General features: G+C 27.1%; 1 protein-coding gene across 1 annotated transcript; it reads right to left on the bottom strand.

Annotated features, from left to right (window-relative positions):
• Positions 1–2329: 2329 nt before the first annotated feature.
• LOC114196295 (organ-specific protein S2-like) lies at positions 2330–2941 on the bottom strand. The gene is made up of 2 exons (XM_028086894.2): positions 2871–2941; positions 2330–2721 (listed from the first exon to the last, which is right to left on the bottom strand). Exons 1-2 carry the CDS (start codon positions 2913–2915, stop codon positions 2500–2502), a joined length of 267 nt encoding a protein of 88 aa, XP_027942695.1. The 5' UTR covers positions 2916–2941; the 3' UTR covers positions 2330–2499.
• Positions 2942–12388: the final 9447 nt, after the last annotated feature.

The raw sequence follows: 12388 nt of genomic DNA, 5'->3' as shown, positions 1-12388 counted from the left end.
AAATATTGTTCTTTTTCTGGTGGGTTATTCGATAACATATCTCACAAGTGTGTTTTATGTCGTTTTATAAAATTAATTCACGATGAATCGTTCACTGAACAATCTAAATCATCACGGACGAAGAGTTCAAGAAATCAAAATTATGTATTATTCATAAAATTAATAACTATGTATTTGAGAATAACAAATAATTTAATTTATTAATTAATATTAATCTATAATTATAACAAAATAGACAATAATAATTTTATATAAATTATATAAATACAACAATTATTTAATATGAAAATAAACTAAGATTATGATCTGACTATCAGGAGTTTTTTATTTTTTTTTAAAACAAATTATAAACAAGGATCACAACAATTCAGAAGTAGAGCCATGGTTTGAAATAAAACTGAATGGGCATGGAACTAACTAGAGCCCAACACTCATCAAAACCCAGGGCATAATTAATTGGGCCTCTCTTTTCTGCACCGCATAATTTCTTTGCGCGTCCCCAATTTTGAAAATGATAACTCCCCCACACTCTGACTTCTGGATTTTTAAAATTTTCTGAAACAAGCTTTTTAAAATTTATAGAATGAAATTTTCGAAATAAAATTCCTGGAGCAGAATTTTCGGAATGCATGAAATGCATTTCAAAACATTTTTTTTTGGAATTTCCAAAATGCATATAACACTTTCTGGAAAAACTTTACACAACATATGAAATTCATTTCAGAATGAATTTTTTGGAATTATTAATTTTTTCGCCTATTTCTCTTATGCGTTTCCCTTTCTTTTCTTCCTCTACAGCAGAGACAGACAGTGGTGTGACAAAAACAGTGATTCTGAGAGTGCATTATGTGGAGGTGCAATTAATAACGATATGGTGCATCAAGAAAAAATCACAAATTGGAATCGGCGAAAACAAATACCTTACTCAGGGTTTGAATAAAGACGATGAACTTGGACGATGTACGCCTGTTTCATGGGTAAAGTTAAGATTTTTCTTGTAATTTTTATAAAAAAATTTGTAATTTTTTTTTGTTTTTTTTTTTAATTTTTAATCGATAGATACAGAAAAAACTCAATCGACCTTCAACAAATGGGTACCTGTACCCGAAACCGACACAAGTGGATAGACAGAGAATACCTAAGGACGCGAGATAACTCTCTCTAAGAAACTCGACAAAATAGCTCCATAACTTCGGGAGAAAGGGTGTCTCCTCACAAAGAGAGTCGCAATGACCAGACCCGGACGACTGTTTACAAAAAAACACACGTTTTTGCAAAGTCGTAAGTAATTATTTCTTATAAAATTATAAAATTTATAACTATTTCACAAAATTTGGTGTAAAAAGTATTTTATATAAAATATTTTGCAAAAAAATTGACAACAATTTTCTGTAACTTTTTTTATAACAAAATTTATAAGTATTTTTTATAAAAAAAATTCAAAATAAAATTGACAAGAAAATATAATTTTTTTTAGTAATACTGGTATCAAAATAATTTAGTTTTTTTTTTCTAATAGATGATGTAGAGTTCCTTGTCACACTTGTAGAGTAATAGAAAATATCCCTACCTATAAATTTACGTTTATATAGTCAACAATTTTAGTTTTACTGCAGAGAGAAGGAATAATATCCCATATTTAATAAACGTGACGTTTGAATAGATTTAACAATGTTTAATTAGAACGAAGGCCAAAGCTGCACGTAAGAGTTTATGTGATATAAGAATTACTAAACTGAAGAAGAAGTATTTTATTGAAGCAAAAGTCTTGCATGGAATAAAGATTAAGTCGAAAAGCAATTTAGGAAAACCATCTTTTCTTAGCCACCAAGTCGCCTTTAAACAGTGTACAGAATATGTACCTCTTGTTTTCAAGTCTTCATCATTCTTCTTTTTCAACTAAAATAACTCATTCAGATTTCATTCTACACGCACCATTCTGATAAACATAACCAATATGGAAAATAATTATCATATTACTATTATAATATAATTTCTCTTTAGCTAAAACACTGTCATATGTGTATCATATATGCGACTTTTATTCAAATTTGACTATAATTATATTTTATACTAAATCTCGTAAGAGATTAACCACACGTGTGTTTGTGTTTGTGTTTCAATAGAAAAATCTCAAACAAATATAGAAATGAATACATGATCGATTCATTAAAAGTTTAGAGCATCCATATGTATTAACCGTGGGATTTAGAAGGAAAAAAGAAACACGATTAATTTAATCTCCGAGATCCAACAATATCTGGAGAGGGAAAGTTGCTTAAGAGATTATCATGAAGAGAAAACTAAAAATTCTGCAAGAACAAAAAAATAAATAAAAGCAAGATGCTGCAAATTAATTAAAATTAAAAGAAGGATTACTGCTAGATAAGCACCAGGATTAAATCTATACTAAAGGGTTCAAACTTTTAGTACAAATTTTGAAACAGTAATTTATTATTAGCTGCTAAATATCTATCCCTCACATTTCTTATGGGAGCTTCAATCTTGATTCTTCTGCGTCTGTTTCATGGAGACAACATGGGTGTGATACAATATGACATTAGGCTTAACATCGAAGTCTCTGATGAAACGATCCTTCCCTGTTTCTGATACCTGGGAATCCTCGATAAGGTCTTTAATTGCTTCTGGCATAGGTTGCTCCTTCATCGTCTCCTTCCAATACCCGTCTAGGTCTTTTCTTGCGCTGCTCAAACTCCCAACCTATTCACAAAAACGCACTTTTCTATGAGTTTCAGTGGAGACAAAACTTTAAGGTAAACCGAAGATTCAAAGCTTTTTGGATTTGACAAAAGTAGAAATAAAAGTATGAAGACAGGTGAAAGAGCAACAGAGTTTTTGTGAAGAGGTACCAGGAGAAGAGAGAAAACTACGAACACAGCAACATTGGACTTCATGTTTACGCTATTCTCTGCAGAGTTGTCAGCCTCTCTGGATATTTCTTTGAGCCACAACTCACCCACGATCCACGTTTATATATGTCACCACACCGGTTGAAAAATAAATAAAATCAACTATATAATAAATTAAGAAGTTTTACTGAATTTTAGAATTAGTTTTTCTCAAAAAATTTAAACTAATTTAATTTTTTATGTTTAAAAATACGTAAATTTAGTCATTTAAACCAAAATTTTTAAATTTATTTGACGTTTCAAACATATTTCTGGACTAATATGGAAACGAACATGTATTAAATGAGGTAAACAAATTAAAATAATATAATGAAATATGTTTAAAACGTCAAATAAATTTAATAAAATTTGGTTAAAATGACTAAATTTGCGAATTTACAAAGTTGAAAGACTAAATTGGTTCAAAGTTTTCAAGAGAAACTAATTCTAATTTTTACTAAAAGTTGAATGACCAAAAACATATTTAACCCATAAGTTAAAAGATTATTGTTGTTAGGTTCACTACAAACTCAAATATTATCATGAAACAAATTTGAAACATCCTATAAACTTAATAAAATTTGGTTAGAAGAATTAAACCCACATATTCTTAAAAGTTAGAATACTAAATTAGGCCAAAATTTCAAGAAAGATCCAATTTCAATTGTCACGAAAAATTAAAGGACCAAAAACATATTTAACTTTGTTATTTTTATCATAAATGTTTAGAATTGTATTTTAAATCTAACTTAATTCTCAAAAGTTTGTTTGTAAAAAGATATTTGTACCAACTTATATATTATAAACTTATCTTATTTTTAATTGACGTGGGATTTTCAACACATCACTTCATATCGAAATATATACATTTCGTGCATGAAATTATACATTAAAAAATAATCCCATAATAATTAAACAATGGCTAGAACAATATACTTAACAAATAACAAATTCCTCAATAACATATGATATAATAAATCATTACAGATCTAAATCAAATAGAATCTGATTCATAATTACGATATCAAATTATTAAATAAACTTAAATCTAATTTAATCATTCAAAATAAATTTATAAAATAAAATTTACATTAACTGATATTAAATCTGAAAATAATATTACAACTATAAATAATATTATATTCTAAACATATAATAAAAAATCCATCCCTCTCAATTTATACGTATAGAAAACATTTCATAAAAGGAATATTATAGTTCTTAAATAAACGTTAGTATTTAAAGAAACTTCCACATCATTCTTTTCTTCTTTACCGACATCATTTGTTACATTACATTTATTATTTTATACTAGTGTAAACACAGGCGCTATCGCGCCTGTGTGTACGCATTTTTTGAATTATATTAATAATTGATGATATTGTAATGTTATTAATTTAATAAACAAAATAAAAGTATATTTATAAAAAATAAAATAAAATGTACGGAGAAAATAAGAGAAAAATAACTGTTGATGAATAGTAAGAGAAAAAAAGAAAAAGGAGATAAGTAAATAATTTTATAAAAACTTGTAAAAGTAACCGTTAATTTTTAAAAATTTAATAAATAATTAAATTATAAAGGGTAAAGTTAGAATTATGAAATGTGGACACAAAAGAGGGAATCCCCTTTATATATAGTTATAGATTCTTTAATTATATATACATAAAACAGAGGGTAGGTTTATTATTTTCCTGAGTTAAATTATTAATTAAAAGGTGGAGAGAAGAAAAAGTGGCTAGGCCTCATAAAGCACCCACATTCGATCTCCACTGTTCACGTACACACCAGACTATAGAAAAAAATTTTGACTGAATGAAGAAACCAGAAGTCTAACTTATACTAATTTCTAAATTTTCAAAATTTAAAAATGTTAAACAAATTTTTAAATTTAATTATTTATCATCGTTGTAGTTCTCACATATATATCGTATAGGGTGTCTATGTATGTCCCACTAATTATGTATAGTAGGGAAGCGTAGAAGAGATGTACCCAGACACATACACAGCAGGAGAGGATCTTGTTCAAATTAAGGCACATTTATCAAAGGAGAATAGGAAGAAAAGATCCAGCTTGGTGTGGATGGATGCGTACATTCCAGCCCAGTGTCTAGGTACATCTCGGAATGTGCGTTCCATGGCCCAACAAGACAGCAGACACATCTTGGCCTAAATGGCCGAGTACATCCCAGCTTAAGGGGTCGGGTACATCCTGGACTAACGGTGCAAAGGGGAAGATTTTTCAAATGGTGGAAGAGATAACATACAGGCCCAAGAACTCAAAGGCTCAACATCAATTTGAATTGGAAATGTTACCGTTGTATTAAGGTCTGGATCAACATTCATTAGATTTCTTAGTGTTTAATGAAAGAAGAAAACTGCCCGGTACATAATAAAGTCGGGAGTGATGCAGGTAGGAATGACAACGGGTCGGGTCAGGCACGAATAATGCTTACCCGCAACCCGACCCGCCACCCGCCCATTTACCCGTCGAGTATCCGTTTGAAAAATACCAACAGATATTTTTAAAACCTGCGGGTACCCATGGATACCCGATACCCGCAAATATTTAAAAACAAATATATTTTATAATTTTTTTAATATAAAGTTATAAAAATAAAATATAAATTAAATTAAATTTTAATTATAATTAAATTTGACATAATAAAATATACTGTTAATTTTAATTTTAATTTAACTTAATAAAATATAAATTAATTTTTTAATTTTAATTTTTTGCGGGTAACGAGTACCCACGGGTACGGATAGTATGATACCCGTACCCGACCCGTTTATGAGCGGGTATTAAATATTTGCGGGTACTAACTATCTGCCGTAGATATTCGCGGGCACGAGTATTTTTGTCATCCCTAAATGCAGGTAATATAAGAGATGATTCAATCACTAACATGGGTATCTAATCTTGAACTCATATAATGCATAAAAAATATCGGATTATTTTTTACTTAAACATCAGAGTGCTTGCAGGTATCCCACTCCCGACGGTGGATCAGAGTCAATGATAAGGAGAGAAGGAAAAGAGAAAAAAGACTAAAGGCTCTTAACATCGCTTAGTTCCAAGCATACAAGAATATATATATTTGTTAATATCATCACTTTATATTGAAGTATTTATATTGAAGTAATGATTTATATGATTTTCTTATTTGGTTGGCAGTGTTGTACAAACTTGAATGATGTTTTAATGCATATACGAGAGTGGAAATTTCAACTGAAGAAAAGTACTGAGCATCTAGATGGAATAGAAATAGAAAAGAAAAATATAAAAAAGTCCAGGTCTAAAAAAATTTGAGAGAAATTAAATAAATAAATAAAAAGGTAAATACACACTTATACATCTAACAAATATTATATACGAAAAAAAGAAGAAGAAAAAATAAGTTTATAATTATATATTTAAGGTGATAATGTAAAATCATTAATAAAACTTGATTTTTTTGTCTTATTATAATACATTGTATTAAAATTTAATTTGGTACGTAATATTATCATCGTGGTTAGTTTCGGCACGTTCGAAACCTTTTCTATTAAATTGTTTGTCCAAAGTTTGCAATGATAACGTCAACTTATTTTTGTTAAAACATGCCTTAATCTAACTAACTAATGTAAAATATTAATTCCCGTTTTCAAAATTTAGAATAGAAGGCAAAAGATAGAACTTTCTTTTTCAAACATTACGCAAGTAAAATTATTATTTTTAATTATGATTTTTAATTCAATGTTGTACTTGTCATAAAATTGTGCATAAAAAGTCTCTTACGCCCTTACACAACATGATATTTTATAGTATATTTAGTAAAATATCAGTTATTGTCAGAATTATCCAATGAACAAGAGACACATGAATCAACCGGTCACACGTGTTTGCAAAAAGTCATAACATTTTGTTAATATATATATATATATATATATATATATATATATATATATATATTATTTTCTAGTGCAAGCACACAGTGTAAAGCAATCAGTTGGTATTTTTTATTTTTTATTCATAAATGTAGTGAAAATGGGTGGCACCCCAATGGATATTTTCTATAAGGGTTGTGAGCTATAAACAACAACATGAAAAAGATTTGAATCCACTCAAGGAAAGCGTTTTTTTATTTATTTAAATTATCTATAAGATTTTTAGTGAATATGTATAGAAAATATATCAATATACTTTGAATATATCATCAAAATTAACATATATTAATATATTTTAAAAGTTATAATAGAAGAACAACACTAAAAGTTTTATTGAAAATCTAAATTCTTTATTTCGGTAGTTATAACTTGAATTAGCTTTAGAGAGAAAAATAATTTTGAAAAATAACATGTTTTTCACCATTTTTTCTAAAGTGAAAAACGAATCATGCGAAATTCAATAAAAAAGTGAAATTTTTGTTTACTGTTGAATAAAAAGTTTTTTTTGTTAAGAATAGATTTTAAATCTAAATTAATCTTATAAAATTGACTTACAAAAGTAACACTTGTATTCATTCATATATTATATATTGTGAAACCATTTATTTATAGTATAAAATGATCTTATATTTAGTTGATGTGAAACTTTCAATATACTTTGTATAAGTTGAGATATGTATATCTTGAATGTGAAATAGATATTAATGGATAATTTGATAGTATCTAATAATTAATAAAACATAGATTTAATAAACAACAAATTTTACTAAAACTGTAAAGTAAAATTTATACTTATTTATATATTATGAATCGATCTTATTCCTATTTAAAAAAAAAAATTGTAGTTATTTTATTTGAGATGTCACTTTGAGGGCACCCTTTGTGTTGAAGAAAGTAAAGGAAAAATGGTGGAATTGTTTGGAAAGTCAAGTTGAAACGTGCACAGTAAGAAAAAGAAAGGGATAAAAGTGTAGTTGCAGCACTTAGTTTTGTTCCCTTGCACATGTTCATGCACGGCATACCTATTTGGCATATATGCGTGTCTTCTACTTCTTTTTTCACAAAAGTCAACTATATTTCTGCATCACTTGGCCTACTTCTTCTAATTATTTTCTTCTTTCAAAAAGGGGTTTCCATCACTTTATATTATCAATTCATTCTATTAAATAACACACAAAATGCCACACTTCTTTACTTCACCACATAAATTAAATCAAATTTCATATACATCTTGCAAACAACCCCTCCAAGTTAGCCCTGCATTATTCAACTTGTTCTCTTTAAATAAATAAGTGATGTTGAAGTCATTTAAGGAAAAAAAAAATACTCCATTCAATGTCATATTTTTTTCGCATTATATCTATAATTATATATAAAGAAGATTCTCTTTTTTATATCCACATTTCACAATTTTAACTTTACATATATAAAGAGGATTTCCTCTTTTGTGTCCACATTTCATAATTTCAATTGTACCCTTTACAATGTAATTATTTGTTAAATTTTTAAAAATTAATGGTTACTTTTACAAGTTTTTATAAAACTATTTACTTATCTCATTCTTCTTTTTTCTCTTATTCATCAACAGTTATTTTCTCATATTTATTCCATACATTTCACTTTATTTTTGTAAATATAATTTTATTTTGTTTATTAACTTAATAACATTATAAGATCATCAAATACTAACATAATATCATATATATTCAAAAAATGCATACATATATACATACATGATAATACATGTTTAAGCTAGTTAACATAAAAGTAGTAAAAGAAGTATTTTCATAAAAGTTGTCAAATAAAAATGTGATTCGTTAAAAGTGGATTAAAACTTTTTAGCGATGTTTCTTTAATGTGATTTTAAAATATACTATTTTAATATAATTCTTTATCAAAATTGATAATTGATATACTAAAATTAATATATTTTGAAGAAATGAAAAAAAAAAATAGGGGCTAACTTAAAAATGTAGATGCTTTTTGTCAAACATTGATATAGTAGAAGAAAGAAAGGTTGGATATAGTATACCTTTTCCCATTTTCCACATGTTACTTTTTTTTCTTCTTTTTTTCCTTTTTGGCTCTGCAGCATTTCCTTGATTTAACATGTGTGTGGGGCAAAACCAGAGCCACAAATTAGTTTGGGTGAAGACCAAAATCTTGTGCTGATGGCGTGAGTGAATTTGATACGATAAGGTCAAAAGGACTTTAAAAAAGGTTTCGGAAGAAATGAGAATGGTTCACACTTCCGTTGAAAAGGCATATATATTTCCTTTTTGTGTCCAATGTTTGGTGGTGTTACTATCTATTAACATAGTCTAAATCTTTAATGGTCGAGTAAAAATAAAAAAATTTGAACATTATAAAATTGTTATTTTAAAATTTTGTACGAAGAGTAACGTCAATTTTTTATATATTTTATTGATATCGTATTTTTTACCAATTTCTCTCGAAATATCCAACATACGAATATTTGATAGGGTGAATATTTGCAAAGAGATATTTGATGATAATGGTGTGGTTATTATTTATAAGTGGATGATGCGAGGGAATGTGCATGGGGTTCCACTTGAATTGGTTAGCAACAGCTTTTGAGTTGCATTTGAATTAGAGCCATTAAGAAAGGTTGAGTGGGAGAGAAAGGTGGCGCAAAAACAACAGTTTCGTCAACGTTCTTTGTTTCCCACTATACATCACACTCTCAATAGTCAAAACAATTGATTGTGACATTCCATCAATATTCCAACAAAACTCAAAGGAGAGAATGGGATTGGATCCCATTATACTTTCATTTAGTCAAAAGTTGCAAATTTACTTTAGCTTTCTAAAACAATTCTACTTTTAGCACCTAATTTTTAAAAACAAATTAAGTTACACACCACATCATGTTTGCAAAGAAAGGTGAATGTTAAAGGAGAAAGATTTTGCATTACCATGATGCTCAATGCATTCTCTTCTAACACACCTAATTCTTGTAACTATTTTAGGTTTATAAACTTCATTTTTAATATCAAATTGTACTCCAATGTCGGGTATTATCGGTACAAGAACTCTCTTTGCATCATGTTTTAATTTATATAATATTTATAACATCACTAAATCATATATATTAGTTACGTGCTTAATACTTAGAATCTAGCATAAGTCAATTCTTTTAATCCAATAATTTATAAACCAATTTAGATAGTAATTTACATAACAAAAATTCTTAATTATTAAAATAATCATGGTTATGAAAAAATATAATTAATTTCTAAATTGGTTTACTAAAATTTAGCTACAAAAGGAATTATATTATAAATTAGTCACTAAACATTACCTACTAAAGTTTTAGTTACTAAAGAAATTAATTTCTAAATTAGTCTCTAATTAATTAGTAACCAATTACAATTTTTTATTCATAATAGTAACTATTTTAGTAACCAATAATTTTTTATTTTATAAATTAGTCACTATAGAAATTAATAATTTTTTGTTACTAAAATTGATTACTATTTAAGAGTTTTATAGTAATGATGTCTTTCGTTCTCATTTTTGTTGGTAAATCTCAAATAGGTCATTTTATTTTGATGCATTTCAATTCGATCTTTATTCATAAAATTTTGACATAATCAAGTCTTTTTCATTAATATTCTATTAATAATGTTAAAGATGTGTCACGTGTTAATTAGTTTTTTTTTTAATTATCTTTTAAAACATAAAAAATTGTCACTTATCAAGGTTACATCATGTCATGTGATAGTGACACTGTAATGTGGTAGGACAATGACACATGTAATTGTTACAAAAAGTGTCATTGTGTTAGTTTAAATTTAATCTTAAATTTATTATTTTGATTCAACTGAATCTCAATTTTTTTTTAAATAAAGTAATTTTATTTCTCTCCAATTTAAGATCAAATTTAATTTTTATATAAATGTTATACTAATTTTTTTATTAAAATTTATAATTTTATAAAAAAGAAATTTATATTTTATATTAATTTTATTTTAAATTATTTTAAATTTGTTAATAAAAGATGATATTTTAACATTAAATCCATTACAATTTGATTTAATTTCAATTTTAATTTATTTTAAAAATAATTTAGTTCTAAGTCAAAGTTAATTTGACCGATGTTCTTGCCTATACATATCTACTTGATGATTAACATTCGACATCTACAAATAGTGATAAATATTAATCTTCAACATAACATTTAAAAGTTACAAATCAAAAAGAAAAAATAAAATATCAACTCCTGAAAAAATAATTTGACAGAATATTTTGAATTTTGTAGAAATAGAGTAAATAGATAAAGTTGCAGAGTTGTCACGCTCTATCTTTGGATTTTGTGAGACTATTTATTAGCAATTGAAGCACTGCATACACAACAGCCAAACAAAACGCATGCAAATACATATTTTCAGATTCTATCTCTTTATCACGTTACAGTTGTATAAATTAAATAACATAAAAATGAAAACAAAAAGAAAAAGAAAAGTCAACTTTGGGAAAATAAAACACAGTAAACCGATAATCGTGCACATGTATTATCAGATTCAACCTTTGGATTTTGTGACTGTATTTACCACACAACACCCAAACAAATCGCATGCAAATTTATATTATCAGAGTCAAACTTTGAATTTTGTGACAGTATTTATTATCACACCGCGAAACAAATTTCATTTGTGACAGTAATTATCACACAACAGTTGCAGCATACACACAGCCAAACAAATTGCATGCAAATTTTTATTATCTGAGTCAATCTTTGGATTTTATGACAGTATTTATCACACAACAACCAAACAAATCGCATGCAAATTTATATCATCAGAGTCAATCTTTGGATTTTGTGACAAATCGCATGCAAATTTATATCATCAGAGTCAATCTTTGGATTTTGTGACAGTATTTATCACACAACAATCGAACAAATCACATGCAAATTTACATTATCAGAGTCCATCTTTGGATTTTGTGACAGTATTTATCATACAACAACCAAACAAATCGCATGCAAATTTACATTATCAGAGTCAATCTTTGGATTTTGTGACAGTATTTATCACACAACCATTGCAGCATACACACAACCAAGCAAATCGCATGCAAATTTGTATTATCAGCGTCAATCTTTGGATTTTGTAACAGTATTTATCACACAGCCAAACAAATTGCATGCAAATTCATATTATCAGACTCTTCCTTAGAATGTGTGCCGTTGTATTTATTTATCACTGCCACACTCTTATTTACTCATTAATTATTCATCATGTTATAAAATAAAATGAGAATAATAGATAATAAAGAATGAAAGAAATAATAGAAAATGAAAAAATAGAGATTAACTTTTTCGTATATTTTATTACTGATAAGAAGAATCTTATTTATAGATACAACATGTGATCAGAAAGGATATAAATGAAATAGTTAATACAAAATACTACATAAATAATCATATATCATTAACCATATAAGTAATTATATCAAATTAATGGACCATCATTAATTCATAATACATTATTAATTATTATTTGAACTTTTAATATTAATCACCA

Source organism: Vigna unguiculata, chromosome 9 (genome assembly GCF_037176805.1).
Source record: "Vigna unguiculata cultivar grain cowpea cultivar isolate G323 ecotype 2 chromosome 9, ASM3717680v1, whole genome shotgun sequence".
NCBI classification, from domain to species: domain Eukaryota; kingdom Viridiplantae; phylum Streptophyta; class Magnoliopsida; order Fabales; family Fabaceae; genus Vigna; species Vigna unguiculata.
This window is presented reverse-complemented; position numbering and strand designations above follow the sequence as displayed.

Coding starts and splice junctions, on each gene's coding strand:
- LOC114196295 (XM_028086894.2), bottom strand. CDS start 2,915: ATGAAGTCCAATGTTGCTGTGTTCGTAGTTTTCTCTCTTCTCCTG. Junction 2,722..2,870: donor TAGTTTTCTCTCTTCTCCTG/GTACCTCTTCAC, acceptor TTTTGTGAATAG/GTTGGGAGTTTGAGCAGCGC.